A 16,214-nucleotide genomic window follows, 5' to 3' on the forward strand; every position below is an offset into this window, starting at 1 on the left:
CTCTCTCTCTTTTTCTCTGTCACTGTCCATCTGTCTGTTTCTCTCACTTTCTATCTCTCATCTTATTTAATAATCTACACACTTTGAATAGCCGTTATTTCAATGTATTTAATTGTCAATGCTTTCACTGTTGTTTAGATTTACACGGTGTGTCTTATAATGTGTTTATTTTTGTTGTTTGAGTGTATATACTGTATGGCAGTGATCAGCGTGTTTTGATGATCTCAGACTCACACTGATGGGATATATTAAAAAATAAATATATTTTATTTTTAGCCTCAATGGGAAAAGACGTGATTCTGATCTGAGAATATTCAATTTTGCGACTTTTTTTTTTCTCTTTACACTGCTATGGTGCATGTCCGAGGAGAAGAAAAATTAGTAAATACGAAGAAAACCGACACCTTGAGTATGTTACAATGTGCTCACTGTACAGTCACCTTTCTCTCTTCACTCAAATATGTCTTCCTCCACTGTATTCTATTTCCCACACAAAACAGGAGGTCCAGAGTCGTTATTTATGGAATGGACAAATATACCCTATTTGGGCTACCCTTGAGAGTTACATAATCTCCTTTACCAAATATGATATGGGCCTGGTATTTACCCAATACAAATGCTGTGGTCCTTTCAAATTCGTCCTTAAAGCCCAGCAATCTCAATAAGTGGTGAGTCAGCCAAGATCAACTTCCTTAGTTTTTGGAAAGAGAGAAGTCCAGAGGGAGCTTTCAGTTGCCGACCCTGTTTCCCAATGTCAATCTTTCTCCTTAATTAAACATTAAGATCTTTTTTTAAACCTTTTTGCTGATTACTTTCTTCAAACAGCCTGTTTGTTTGTTTTGTATTTTTTTAACTTCTAACAAGTGCAGCTGTTAACTTGTGTGTACTCAGCAAAGATTTGATTTCACCTCAAATAATTGTATTTAGTACGTACATATTTCCTAAAGCCTGAAGTTACTGTATCTTTTCAGTCATGATTTTAAAATGTTACTAGAGCCTGAATAAACCATACACCTTCACATAAACAATTATGTTAACAACATAAGCAGGCACGGGGGGGAGAACATCCAAACTCCACACAGGCGGGGCCGGGAATCGAACCCCTGTCCTCAGAACTGTGAGGCAGAAAACATAACACATTACAGACTCTGTAAAGTGAATTCAGAAATTTATTTCTGAATTATTTTACAGGTACAAGTTTGAAGACAATGGCTGGAAATGTGCCAAAACTGAGAACTGTGTAGTACTAAATTGGAGCGATAAAGCGTTAAATTGTTTTTCACCATTTCAGTTTTACAGACTTTTTGGGTGTGGCTAAAACAGCGCCCAGTGATGCATTTGGGCGTCCGACATGAGTCCCCCCTCCCCACTATATAAGAACGGAGCACCTTTGTTATCCGCCGCAATTGCAAATTATCCTATTAACGTCACCCATTATAGCACTACTCCAGCATGCAGTTTGCTCGCAAGCTCTGCCTATATGCCATCTTTCCTGCATGCCGCAGTTTACAGAAGAGCTCGGTGTCGTTATTTAAATTCTCCAATGTTATGTATTTTGTTATTCCAGCTAATGTAATATGTTGAAACATAAAGCATTCTAACTAGCAGGAAGCATGTGCCGTTAATGCCATTCATGTAGTGTTTGCCACTGGCTGAGTAACGTGTGCCGCCGTGTTTAATAAATGGTTAACTTTCCCTGAAGCATCTATGTCATGTGGACCTACACACCGACACGACACAGTGACGTCACTAACAGTGACGCCGGCCGTCTGCGAACTCGCTGGTGACTAGCGCCTCTCATCGCGGCTTGCAAAAGCCCTGTGACAACTCAGTGGGATATATATATATATATATATATATTCCAACCACTGGACGCTTTAAGCAGGTAGGTTTCTGTGGGTCAAACACATAGGGATGTCTCGGCATAAGAAAGATGCGAGATTTGCAAATATATTTGATGGACAGTTGACAGGCGAGCGGGGCATGGTTTCAGTGCATTCCGCAGACACGCCCACAGCGTCTGAGAGCTGAGAGAAGGGCTTGATTTTTTTCACAATTTTGGAGCCTCATTTTATATATGTTGCGTTTTTTTTTTTTTTTTATTGCACAACTCTCTGTGGTGTGTTACTTTACAGCGACTTTAAAGATCGTTATAGGTAACAAACATGTTATTAAGCTCCCAAAAAATACATCTTGGATGCAGAAGTTGAATTACAAAACATGCAAAAGTGATAATATGGCATGTGGTTGAGTTTATTGTGCTGGATGGAGTTTAAAGCATTTCACAGCCAACTGTGCATCACTATTAAAGAATGTAAAAGTGGTTTGGTTAAATGCTCTACATTACGGCCTTGCCTCTAAATGCACCAAGGGTGCATATAAGCAGTCCACTTGGAAAGTAATGGCTTCAATCTATAGACTACTTTGGCATCTGCACATGCCCTTTCCCTATAAACACTACACAATTATCAAACAATTTATTATACGGGTGTCTTATGGATGGATGGATGGATGGGTGTCTTATGTCCCAAAAAATACATTTCAGAAAATGAGCCTGCAGAGGAATGTGGTCTGATACTAACATATCCGCTGAGTGCTCTGGATTTTCCACCTTGACTGATGACCATGACGCCATAGCGAAAGGACAAAAAACGCAGTATTCGTCTGGTATCTCGAACGTCTGGCATTTCATGGTGGGGATGAACACGCTGTTACAATACATTGAACCGAGCCAGATATGAGAGCTTGACATCTGCTAGATAGCATCAGAACACATTCTTTCCGTTTCGTTGCATTACGTGCACTCATAATGCATCCACCCTGCGGCAAGATACGATTATCCAGTTTTCACCGCTCATTACACACTGACTCAATGAACTCATTGTTGCTCCTCTACTTCAATCCAGACAGATCTCAAGTGGGAAGGAGATAATAGTTATTGTTCCCTTACCTTTAGCCCTGCATCCACTGTCTGTCCTGCTCTTTAACCGAGTGAAGTCAGAATTCTTCAGATGTACGGACCCCTCTTAAGCTAAACATTTTTGAGGATTCTCAAACCTTCCAGCCAACAGGAAAACAATCTATATCCAGCCATCCATCTTCTACTGGTTGAAAAAAATGGAAAAAAAGTCTGCTTATGCTGTTCAAGAAACATCTTGTATTCGTTGGACATGCTGTATGTTCAGCCACATACAGATGAAGAAAATAGTGACAGCTTTGGCCCAGATGAGCAGATGGAGATGGTTTCTCAGCCCACAGCAAAAGCGAGACCCCTGCCTATTCTCTTCTCTCTCATGCCGTCATAACGGTGCCAGCTCTTGACCACCGCAGGCTGAGGAGGTGGCCTTCCCCGCCTGTTTTCCCCGTAGCCCCAAGGCGAAGCGAGAGAAATACCCATCTGTGATTTGGCCAACTGGGAGTCGCCTGCCACAATGGGCCTTGGGAAAGACGAGAAACAATAAATCCCCCTGAGTCAGTCATGCATCCCGAGATATCTGCTTGAACAGAACTCTTTGACAAATGTATGTGCTGGGCTCTGTCAACACTCTTTGGCATGTCTCGCTAATAATACACATAAAAGCGGAGGTTCACGGCCTCAGAGCTCACCTCAAGCAATAAGCAATTTTGCCATCGAGCTAGAAATTGGAATCTTATGACAATGCGCTTACATTACAGATATTTAGTCACGGTCAGGAATATTCTATTGTTAACCACTTGTATATGATGCCACAAAGAGAACATTGTAATGAATTCATTTACAAACAATAATCAAGAGGCAGTGCGACTGTATGCTCACCATGTCCCAGTCTGTTTGCCACTCCTGATTAGTAAACAGGACCTTCAGTCGTACGGCTTGCTGGGATGTTTGTGTGAGGTGGTGGCACCCTCTGCTGCTCGGTGGAGAGAATGCTTTAAATTGTGGATTAGGACTGTTCTAGGATGTGCTTCAACATCGTAGTCCTCTTTTCACTGATGCTCTGATGATCAAGTCAGACCGTGGCGTTTCTGAACCAGAATGCCCTCTTCCTAATTGGCTTCACTAATTGACTAAGTCGAGCTTTTCCCATTTCCAATTCAGCACAAAGCAAGCGTGACTGAGCCGATGATCACGAGCTGTAATGCATAACAGCCAGTCGACATAAAAAGTAGCAGCGTTAACTACAAATTGTCCTTTTTGAAAGGCCTGAACAACACCACAGTCCATGAACGGAGAACGATACCGGGGTCGTAGTCTCCGAGGCAACATGAGCCATCTGCGTACTTGCTTTAATGAAGGTGCAGTGGCAGACACATACTGATAGACACTCGAATATTGCCACAGTGTCTTATTATAGTATCGCAGAGCCAATTTGCTGTGATGTTCCCTGATGTAGGGGACCTGGTGGGCGATAATGAAGCAAAAATAACTAGAGCTTATTATCGAGCGACGCATTACAACCAAGCAGGGATGTCTCCAAACAAGTGCCTCACACTCCAGTTAGTCATTTCTCCTGTGAAAAATATGCCACTCTGCAGGGAAACAGCTCTGGTGTAGGAGGAGGCTGTGCGTGTGTGTGTGTGCACGTGTGTGCCAAGACCGTCATCGCTGTAAAGTCACCCTTAACAAACTTTAATGAGCAAAACATGTTGCAATGGAATTTTTGATTGTTTTTATTTTGCCGAATACTCAATATCAAGAAATAGGGGTTACATACTGAATGCACGAAAATAATAATTGAGAAATAAACGAGTCGCTCTATTAGTGCTGAATCTCGATAAGCTGCAGCCCGAATTTGTGTGTTTGCAGAGACCTGCTAGAGAAATTGAAGCATGATGTTGCTGGCAAAAATATCCCTTTCGTGGCTTTAAAGAGGTTGTTAACATAGAAGTCTGAGTATGTGGTGCAATGGTCTGTTATCGATATACAATGTAATTAAAAGCAATATTCCTCCCTTTCCACATTAGCTTTCCCATTGTCATGAAAGCTTTCCACGGAAAGTCAGTGAGCTGTAACACTGATTCATAACTAGTCACTGTTTTAGTCCCTTAACACAGGCACTTACATGTTTGATATTAAATGTCGATGTGGTTGTAATGATTCATCTTTAATTACTAATTTGACATATATGGCTTATTCATACATTTCTACTATTTTAGGAATTGAACGTTTTCTTGCCCTAATTGTTGCAGTCATGATGCTGTGGAGTTGCTTAAAACCCATTTTTGCTTTTTGAGAGCAATTCTCATTATTAAGAAATCAATAAAATAATAATAATTATAATAATGACAAGCCTTTGTTTAAAAGTGAAGTTCTCGTATATTAATATGGGAGTCTTACTACATGTTACTCTTTTTATTGAACACTGGGAAGCCTCCTCAATGCATCTGAAGCTCTCTGATATTTGTTCCGATGACCTGTTCGGGACAAAGGTGGAAACGGCTGCTTTAATACGATTATTCTAGCTCGGTTGTATCTTTCCACTTTGCCTCCAGCCATACAATACACTTGCACTCAAGACTGTTAAAAGAACCAGCCAGGAGACGCAAGGAAGCTCAATGTAATGTCAGGGATCACACAGAGTTCATGTTTGTGTTTGTTGTGGCTTGATTTTAGAACCAAATTATATAAGAACAATGTGAGAAAATGTATCTCACTTTTCATGCTCACCCCGTCCCGACTTGAAATATTTCTTCTGTCAAGGCTACACGTGTAGTTCACAGGTTAAAATCAATACTATGCACTCTTCACCCCGCTCAGTGATTTAGTGCAAGTTCAAGAAAAGAGCAATTAGGATTTTTTTTAACCAGGCGTTAAGAAATACTTGTTAAAGTCGTGGCTGACTAGTATTGGGTTTAATTACCACTTGTGGTTTATCTTATACTAACCCCCTGATCATTGTTTAAAAGCAGGAGCTTGTTGGTTCTTCATTAATGCAAACTAGGGCGTCAACTATTGAATATTTTAGTATTCGAGTATCCTACCAATTTTTTTTTATCGAGTAATCGGGTATTCGGATGAATTATATTTTTGCTTTGTTAAAGCGCAATTATGAATGTACCAAAAAATAAGCAATTTCACTGAAAATTTTTTTTCTTTGTCAAGATATCAACTGTTTGAGCAGCAAACTGTATTTTTCTTGTCTATAAATGTTTTCAGTGAGGCAATTTAAAGCAAAGAAAAATAAAACACGTTTCAGTTGAAACTTAGCAGGTATTCATTAAAAAAGGCACAAGGAGCCTGTTGTGCACCTTTAGTATGTGACAACATAATACAGCAGGTTCGTGGCTCTGCGTTTAAGAGCTTAGACCAGACTAACTAAACTAAAATGCAAATGAAAACAAAGACACCTCGATGGCAAACACATATATTCATTTAATAAACATTTTTGACAAGGTTACGCACTCACAGTCCTTCTTTTCCACCTTACAGTACTTGACTCAAACTGTGTCAAACACGTGGAGATGCGATGCTAGTGCACTGGCCATGTGTCTCAAAGTGCTTAAACCACTGAGCTAAACTGTCCCTTGACAAGCAAGCACCCTGAATGAAGTCAAGTTATTGTCGCACACATACATACCCTTATCACCATCGCAATAAACTGGCCACCAATTTCACGGTAGTCCGAATAGAAACCTTAGCCCTCCGTAGGGCTGATGTTATGCTGCTAAATTGCATTAACGTTAAACTCACGGATTTGCGTGACGTTCATTTTGGCTCTTCCACCGCATTCTGTGTGTCTTGCTTGAGACGTCACCAGTGTTTGCCTTTTTGCACAGTCTAGAATGATCCCACCCTTTCAGAGTTGTGTCTTCTTTTCTTGCATTTGTCTTCTCTGACGTTGTCGCCATCTTCTTGTTCTTCTTTTGTTCTGTTTCATGGCGGCTCCTAGAATAAAAACATGTACGCTCTGCTTCAGCTTCCGGCACCTTCACTCACATAGATGACGTAACCACATTGCGCCAGTCCGTCAAAGTCCTCGGATCCCAGAGGCAGAAAAAAAATCCTTGGACATTTTTTCTACTGGAAATAGTCGAAACCTTCGCATACTCGCTGCAGCCCTAATGCAAACTAGTTACATTTTATGAATGGAACAAAAGTGTGTTATGAAACCACTATAAAACCACAGTTTGCTCTCACTTGCTCTCGCTGTCTGTCAACTGAAATACAATCTTCAGCGCAGATGCAGTTACCAGGGTTTTTTCTTGCATGTCAAATTTGGACGCGGCCATCTCCACCTAATATAAGGTATCCCCTGGTTTCAATCTCTAAAAGCGCTGAAGACATAAAAACTGATATTATTTGACCAGGGTTGCACTAGTTCTGTTAAACTGCAATTGGGCAGGTGCCATACAGTATTGGAAACAATTGGAAGTCACAATAAAGCACTGTTCGTCCAGCCAGTTGTTGCTGGGTGGAATTCATGGAGGACAGTCATTTGTGCTCAAAAGCGTATACGCCAACAAAGCCTGCTAGGCTATTTGCACGATAAACTTGCCGCTGACGGCGTCGTGCCTCTGGACAGACAGATGCAGGTAAAAGGTAGTCAAGACAATCGCACAATAAGGAAATAACTCTCTAATAGAACTGCAAGGATAATTTCACAATTTCCAAAAATGTGTAGATATTACAAATAAAACCAGTTTCTGATGGGGCAATGCACCCTTGAATCACTCACCATTCTTTGTGTTAGCATGAGAGTTGAATTAAAGAGATGAACAAAGTCAATAACATGTGATTAGGCCCACTTCCCCACATTTGCCATTAGTTGTTTTCTCATTACTTGCATTGTTTTTTTTTTTTTTTTTTCCGTTTTACTGTTATTCATTCCTTGTACATGCCAATTTCCTGGTTCACATCCTTTTTCTTAACCCCCTACCTCTACACCCACCGCTTGTCCTGTCTGTAAGCAATTAGTCTGTGTTTATATCTGGTTCCTGCTTACATCTGGCCCAGCCAGCCAATGCAGGGACAGCTGGGATTCTGATCCACTTCCATAGCAGTGAAGAGGAGAGGGCGAATGCATGCAAAGACATTCAAGGACGACAAGGGTGAACTACAACATCGACTCATTCATCTGAAGGTCATTGAATTATGAAACTGTTTCACCTCCTGTTTCGCTCTGGAGCCATTTCAACTCTTCAACCAGACCCCTGTCGCAACAGCCCGCTGACTTCAGTCTCGAAATGCGTTCCAAATTCAGTCATGGTTTTGTGGGTGTGTTTGTATGCGTCTGCATGTGCTTCCACCTGTTTTATACCGCTGCGGACCTTTTCAAGGTTATGGACGCATGTAAACACACTACATCATAGCGTCCTTCCCTCAGGAGTTGGTGGACACAAAATAGCTCCTTAATATGTTCCAGATTGTAAAACAAAGGACAACATTAAAGCACTACAAAACAAACCTAAAGGAATTAAAAGCCTATTATCCTATTTGTGACATAATGACATGGAGCGTCAAAAGGAATGTTATAAAGTATATCCATTGTTGGGTGAATTATGATACAAAGAATTAAAAATGCTACATCTTATTGGCTCACAATGACATTTAACACTATCTCGGCCAATCATCATTACTTATGCATTTGTCTTGTGCCCCCTCACAAAGAAGAGCAGAAAATTTTTTTCGGTGTGACGAAAACAGCTCCAAAGAGCTAATAAAGTAACCAGTAGCCAGCTATACTTGGCACTGTACCATGATTTTTCATGTATTAAAATGTCCTCATGCACTGCTGTCAGGCCAGTTCCTCCTGGTCAGGCCCACTAATCGCCATTTTTGCAGCCAATAGCAAAGTTCCTTGCTTTCAAGCTGTTGCAAAGAGGTGTCTTCACTGTTCAAAAATCCTCACAAATCATCTATTAAGACGTTTATTATTGTGGTACAAACATGAATGTTTATGATCATAAATTAAAATTTGGAGTGCAGTGTTCTCCCAAGAAGGTAAAAAACCACAATGAAGAATGAAAAATAAATAAATAAATACATTGAAAAAGAAAAACCTTCGTTTTTGTAACTTTTACATTGAAGTGTGTTTGCATGCTATCTTCTTTAATGCATTTGTCTTTTTCTATTCCGAACTTATGGATAGCCGTCATCTCATGAAGCTTTGAGGTATCCCACCTATATTTTGTGGACAGCTGTCTCACACTGGATCAATCAATGCATCTGGCATATATCACAAAACCTTCATTCCTTAGCTCGTCTGAACCCGTTGAATTTGTGTTTTGTTTTAAACAAAATATGAAAACGTGTTGTTAAAATCACCATAAGTTGCAGGGCTTTTAACGTCAATTTTCTCGTGTTGTCTTAGCGCTATTTAATGTTCCTCCTTCTCAACTGAATTCCTCCGTCCTTAGCACTTCTGAGCCAGTTGAATTGGTCCAGGCACTGCCTCTGTCCAAAACTGCTGCCTTTTGTTGAAATCTGGAAAGATTAAGAACGTTATGTTCAAATCATGTTAAATAAAAATGATGAACAGAATAGGTGACAAAAGCTTTGAGTTCAACCTTCACTGTAAATGAATCTGACTAACTGTGTGGACCAAACTCTGGATCTAGTTGTACAGGGACCAAACAGCGCGTATTGGGGGTCTGGTACACCGTACTCCTGCAACATCCCCCACAGGACTCCCAGAGAGACACTGTTAACTGTTTTGTCCAAGTCCCAGGCACCCTCCAAGACCCTTCTGAGGTTGTAGATCTGGTCCAGTTTCACGGCCAGGGAAAAACAAACAAACAAACAAACAAACAAACAAACAAACTATTCCTCCTGAATCCCAGATTGGACTTATCCCAGATCCCCTTCATTCACCTGTAATTGAACACACGCTCCAGTCCACATTCTTAAAAAAAGGCAGAGAGGTGATGTTCCACATCCCTCGAGCCAGCTTCTGTAGCCAGGGATTGGACAGCTAAGGTCCCTGCCTTCTACCACCGGCCAGCTCAAACTGTTCCCGACCCCCCTATATGTAGGAATAACCCTGGATAAAACTCAGGTTATTGCACTTCCACAATGGCAATTAATAAAGGTTACCTGTGTACTAAAGCAACAGTCAGTAGCTGGATGTGAGACAGTCCGGTGCTATAATATCCATTGTTACCAGGAGGAGGGATTGCGAGGACTAATGTGATTTCCTGGTTGTGGCCTAGATGGGAAGTATATTATCTGGCCATCAACGAGAGTCAGCTTCATGGCTAATATCTGTTTGTCTGTAGAGAGCAGGAAATGGCTTTTGCCCTGGCGGCCAGTACAGCCTGCGTAGCAGAAGACAGAACATGCACTGTGTTGTGCCAGGTTAGGCTGGTACCTCTCGCTGTGTGCGGAACAGAGAGAAGAAAGACTACATAATCACTTCATGTAAACCGTTTCCTTCAAAATAACAAACCACAGAACCGCATTCTTATCTAATGAGATTTGAAAGACATGTAAGCATGAGAACATTTTCCATGATTCATTTAAATCGTTACCAAATGCGCAATCTGGTGCAGAGCAGATGAAGCATTGCTCTTAAAGCTTCTGAGCCACTATTCACATCATAAATGCTATTCAACATGTTTTGACAGAATCATTGTAATGTAACGTTTCTTGAGTATATTAGATTTATAGTTGCATATTGCTATATCCTCTACAAATACTTTTGAGTCACACAGGTTGAACACACATTTTGCTCCAGGATGCTGGTTGACCTCTTATTTCATTCATTCAGTCGTCCTCACTAGGGTCGCGCGGCGTGCTGACGCCTATCTGAGGTGACGTTGGGCGAGAGGCAGGGTACGCCCAGAACCGATCGCCAGCCCATTGCAGGGCACATCTAGACAAACAACTATTCAGCTTCCCCGAATTGCTCAGTCATTCACAAGCAAAGATGGGGCGAGGTTCACCTCTTTGTGAACAAGTGCGTGAGAAAATGGAATGTTGTGTGCATTCTTTGAAGAACCGCCTGTGGGGACACTGCCCTAATACTTCAAAACCACATAAGGTCTCGGTCATTTTCGATTCGCGAATGATGAACAAGTATCATAAAGCAAAAACTAGGTTGTTGTATCCAAAACACTAGCCAGGAAGTTGGAAAAAAGAAAAGAAATGAGCCAACAGAGGTTATGATGAAAACATAATCTCCTACATAGCCTACACTACACATCCTCTTTGCCGGGTGTAAATATTGCTTCACAGATTCAGTTTCCTGCCTAGCCTCTCATTTTGTTTGGTCTTTTTCCTTACATTACATTATTTGAGCCTTTGGTGCTCTGACATTGTTAGCTTAAAAGATTAAAGCTGCCTTTAAGATCTATTGAAGAATCAAAAGAGGACACATTTTCCAGGAGCCTCTTTATTTCCTCCTTTATTTTCACTCTGCTTTCCTGGTAGCAGGTTAAATCGTAAATTGGAGCAAAGCTGATGCGTTGGTGCCTGGGGTGGTTGAACATTTATGTTTCTGTAGCTGGAAGAGTCCGGGATCTGGGTTTGCATTTGCGGCCGTGGTGTTATGCATACAAACGGCGTTATTTCCAAACTAAATAGGCAGGTCTCACTAAACTCCCTAGGGAAGCATTACCCCCAATGTATGTGCATCAGTTTTCAGGGGATCGCAATCTTTTCCGTTGCTTTGCAGGCTGCGTAGGAGAAATCCCAAAAGGCCGAAATCAAATGGAAACAGATAAACAACATGCAACATCTGCAAAAAGCAAAAAGTCAATACACATTTCATTGTTGTCCCAAATCTGGAGTGTCATTTGTTTTATTCCCCATTCTGTGTGCTTAAACAATAAACTCCATGTTCTTCCACTCTTCTGCCCCTCAAGCTAGTTGATTTGATATGATATCCTTGCACGGTATGTGTATTTTTTAAATACAGATCTGAAATACATCTCAAAATAATCAATAATAAACAAACATACCTTTTAGATTATCAACAGTGCACTGATACTCATCCTGAGCTTGTCTTCCTTCGTGTGTTTTTGGCTTTCAGCTGTCAAAGCCCTTGCAACTATTGTCCAGGCAGAAGGATTGCAGTGACGAGGTGGTCAAACATAGGCACGCATGTGCGTGTGTGTGTGTGTGTGTGTGTGAGTGGGCGAGCAGGCAAGCTGTCACTTAACATTGCAGCACCAAAGAGTCCTCTGACATTGCAAGGGGGGAAATTGAACATAGGGAGGATTAGAGCCAAAAAGAAGTCAACAGGACTGATGGATGCAAAGGCTACAAGGCATCCTACTCAACAGAACGCCCGGCGCGCCTCCTCTTCAGTCTAGCAAACCAAGTGTTTGTTTTTCATTAGATTACAGGGTTTTGCTGTGTATGTGTGTTTTTTCAAGTATAGTTACTGTGTTTCCGTGGGTTGTGTGGGCTTGTTTGTGTGGTGATGAGATGTTGCTTAAAGAAGTTGACCACAAAGTTGAATCCTCACTTGACCTGATTAGCCATCATAACTTCCATCTCTTCTGTACGAATACTTCTGTATGAGTATTAAAGTGTGTGTGTGTGTGTGTGTGTGTGTGTGTGTGTGGTGGGGGGGTGGGTTCAGCCATGAATTAATATTTTTCTTCCCTAAAAAATCTTAAGTTGTATCTAACCGTTCATGCTAGTCTGTATCCTGACTATTCTCAAGGTGCTTCGTCAAGGTATTAAAGGTAAAACAAATTATACATTTTAAAAATATTTTCTTGATAACTCTAGAACCCCTTTACAAACCAGATCTGCCATTTCGAAGTGATTATATGGCAGATATACAGCAGTTAAATCAATAAATATGATGCAGACTATGATGCTTTTTGCATCCCGCATCTTCCGGTCTTCGTCTCTTTCCGGCGCTGTGACGTCACACTTGCCAAACATCCTGTTCGTTCGGCGTTGTCTGCAATTGTTCCATGCTGTTGTTCCCGTCCCACACAAAAAAGACCCACACAGTACTTTTTAGTATTGTCGTCTGTTATTTTGCCTATATGACAAGCCAACAGACACACGGCAAAGACTGTGTGCTACTCGAGCGAGGGGCACACAATATATATGAATACTGCATCCTATGTAAAAGCTTGTGCGGTGTCACTGAAACATATATGAATATATAATACGTAGTCGTGCTCAAAAATATTGGCACCCCTGGGATGGCATTATTTCAAGCCACGAGTGTATAAAAAGACATGCTTTTGACATACCGTTACATCGAGCCAGTGGCCGCTCTCTTTTTCTGTTGTACAGCTGCTACTTGGCGGCTCGTCGTCGTCACTGTCCGATCGGCTCAAACATACGCTTTGACGATGCCAAGTTCAGTTGGGTGCTCCTGTACGTCAAAATCCTCCTCCTCCACATATTCCAACACTTTGCTCGCCATTGCATATAGAGTGTAGCGCACTGTGTTTGGCAATTGCAACGTCGCTTCTGGTAGCCCTTGCGGTGGATAGAGTAACAACACACATGCTTGACATTTTAATTTGAATCCCATTGAAATAAAATTAAATGTGTTTCGCCTGGTCCTTCATCTTCCAAATTCTGCCTCGGTAATCAAACATTTGAGCACAACTGTGTTTTTTCTCATTTACTAACTAAAATAGGGCTGTGAATTTCAAAATAAGAGCAAGTAAATAAAAAGAAAGTATTATGTGTTCAAATAAAGTTCTTAATGTCAGAATAATTCTTTGAAAAAACTAACATAATACAGATAATACTTCATGTTTTGATCATATGGGTAGAAGCAAAATCATTGATTGTAAAAATGCATTTTTTAGGTAATTTATTTTTTAGGTAAACTTTGGGGGTGCGCATTATACATGGGTGCGCATTATACACGAGAAGCTACGGTATGTATGTAAGACCCCGTCCAATTTACTACAAATTAGTCAGACCGCAGCGATCTATTTAACGAACAATAAATTTACAATGTTTTGGTGTCCAGTTTTAGAGGTTGATCAGTCAAAAGACGGACTTGTTGTCTTTCTTGTGTGGTGACTTTTCGTCTGCATTCTCTGGATACAGGGTGATATATTTTTCATCTGGTCTTACAAATACAGTGCTCTTTTTTATTTCTTTGCAGGTAAAAACTATAACCATCATCTGGTTTGCATTCCACAATGTTTCAGAGCACCATGACATGTCTCTGATGTCTTTTCCATATTCGCTGTCTGAGTCATGTCCTTTGTTTCGTGTCTTCTTTCTCTGATTGTTTGGGGCATGCGCGGGATGAGAGAAGCCAAAAGACAACTAGCACTCACAGTTTCTAATTAGATTACATTAGTTACATTAGAAACGATAATTAAAATTAGAAACTCTCATAGTCATCATCTTAAATGTTGTCATGCTTTATCTGTAAAATATAAACAACCATTTACCCCCAGTCGAAAGCGATCTTATGAGCTTCAAGCAAGCTGGCTAATCTGATAGTGGCTGGTAGCACTAGCAGGCTAGAAGCTGACTAAATTTTGAACTGTGGCTGGTAGCTTTCTTGCTGAATGGAAGTTAAATATCTAAAGGCTAGCTGGCTTGTGAGTAATGCCAGTCAGTGACCATGTGAATGTGTGTGCGAATGGTTGTCCGTGTCTATATGTGCCCTGCGACTGACCCGCGACCTTTCGCCCGAAGTCAGCTGGGATAGGCTCCAGCGCCCCGTGACCCTAACCAGGATAAACTGTGTTGAAAATGGATGGATGGATACATTGGTGTGTTTGTTGCAGACTTTTGGTGTCTGCTGTAATTAAAGCTGAATTGCGAGCATGTGGAGACAATAACAACTAGCGTTATCTTCAGAAGAATGCAGACCTCCGGCAAGGCTGAATTTGCAGGAAAATATGTGGACCACTAAATTATTCTTATTAAAAAAAGATATTGTGTGAATGCCCAGGTGTTTGCTTATTTGGGTTTTATGGTGGATGATGTAAGATTTAAGTAAGTATGTCAGGTTTTTTTTATTTGGTTTTTTTTTTTCGTTAAAATGGGACGAACTGTGCCATTTTGATTCTGGTGCTATATTACTCAAATGGCAAAAACTGAAATGATTCATTCTGCACCTTTAATTGGCTGGACCTTAGTATAATAAGGCTATCTGATATATAAAGCTGTAGTGCAATAATGCGATCTAACAAACCGACCGACCATCTAGCTGACCAACTATCGCACAAATGACAGTCAGAACACTTAGTGAAGGTTGTTTTTAGAGTTCCAAATATAAATATTTAACGCTGTATCATGAAGCTTGAACACATTTTTATGTGATAACAGCCTTGAGCATTTTGTGGCCACGTTTGTTAAGCTTTTTGTCTCATGGCAGTGCTGGTCCTTCGGGTGAAGACCAGCAAAAGATGCTACGCCTGTCTGTTAAAATAATAACAAGGACACTACATTTCAGAAAACACGGGATTGAGATAGATACAGAGAGGGGTTAAAGAAGGTCAAAGTGATGGACTTTAATACTGCATACAACACTGAAGAAGAAAAAAAGCCAATAGTACTGACATGAAGCTGAAAGTTTTAAAAGAGGGAGACGACAGTGGAGGGAGGTCGGAGGTCTAGCCTTCGGTTACTGACGGCAGTCAGCAAGCAAACATTCACCTCTGCTGGCATCTGCCACCATGACTGAATCCTGTCTGTGGAGCTCTTCCGTCAATCGTCCAAGCCTGCCACGCAAACACATACACACGCGCACGTATGCACGCACACACAGACACACGTACACACAAGACTAGGCAAGAGGAGAAACAGTTTCAGGCGTTGAGGCTTGAAGTCGGACAGTGAGATAGAGGCAGCACAAGGAGCAGCAGCAATACTGCACGGCACAGTCAACATTCACATTTGGAAGAGATTTTCTCTCTGGATACTCACTCAATCACTCAGTTACACTGGAGAGAAGGATGATCAAGTCCAGTTGGTTCTATGTCAAGTTCAAATATAATGAGAAGGTAAGGCCATATGTTCTTTTTTTCCTTTTTTGCCTCATAGCTTTGAGCTCACAAAAACTTGGCAATTATGGATCCATCTATTATTAAGGGCTCATGAAAATGTTGAAAGATGTAGTTGAGCATGAATATTCTTTCCAGACGTTCTTTCATCTTTGTCAGTGCCTGTTTATTCATAGCAGAGATTTGTAGGCCTGTGGTGAAGTGGAGATTAAAAACATTATTTGTGTAATTTCACCCTTGGGGACAGTAACTCATGGGTTCTGACAGAGCTTTTTTCACATTATTTTCATAGGAATATAGCTTTAAACGCTACTCATCTTTTGGCACTTTGCTGTGTTTGCGTAATA

At 41.0% G+C, this 16,214-nt stretch overlaps 1 protein-coding gene and 1 long non-coding RNA gene across 15 annotated transcripts in view; one reads left to right on the forward strand and one right to left on the reverse strand.

The window, feature by feature from the left end:
• auts2a (activator of transcription and developmental regulator AUTS2 a) overlaps window positions 1-16,214 on the forward strand; it is a 324,592-nt gene that overhangs the window by 79,371 nt on the left and 229,007 nt on the right. For 3 of the 14 annotated variants that reach the window (XM_061751404.1, XM_061751405.1, XM_061751408.1), the window contains exon 1: window positions 15,691-15,867. The exons of the other annotated variants lie outside the window; for them this stretch is intronic. In XM_061751404.1, the coding sequence (XP_061607388.1) occupies window positions 15,820-15,867 (48 nt within the window). In that variant the 5' untranslated portion in view covers window positions 15,691-15,819. Of the gene's footprint in view, window positions 1-15,690; window positions 15,868-16,214 lie in introns of those variants that run through there. 14 annotated transcript variants of the gene reach the window in all.
• On the reverse strand, window positions 6,383-13,364 carry LOC133467019 (uncharacterized). The gene is made up of 3 exons (XR_009785111.1): window positions 13,135-13,364; window positions 9,245-9,403; window positions 6,383-6,865 (listed from the first exon to the last, which is right to left on the reverse strand). It is a non-coding gene; the product is annotated as an uncharacterized LOC133467019 (long non-coding RNA).

Source organism: Phyllopteryx taeniolatus, chromosome 17 (genome assembly GCF_024500385.1).
Source record: "Phyllopteryx taeniolatus isolate TA_2022b chromosome 17, UOR_Ptae_1.2, whole genome shotgun sequence".
Classification (NCBI taxonomy): Eukaryota; Metazoa; Chordata; class Actinopteri; order Syngnathiformes; family Syngnathidae; genus Phyllopteryx; species Phyllopteryx taeniolatus.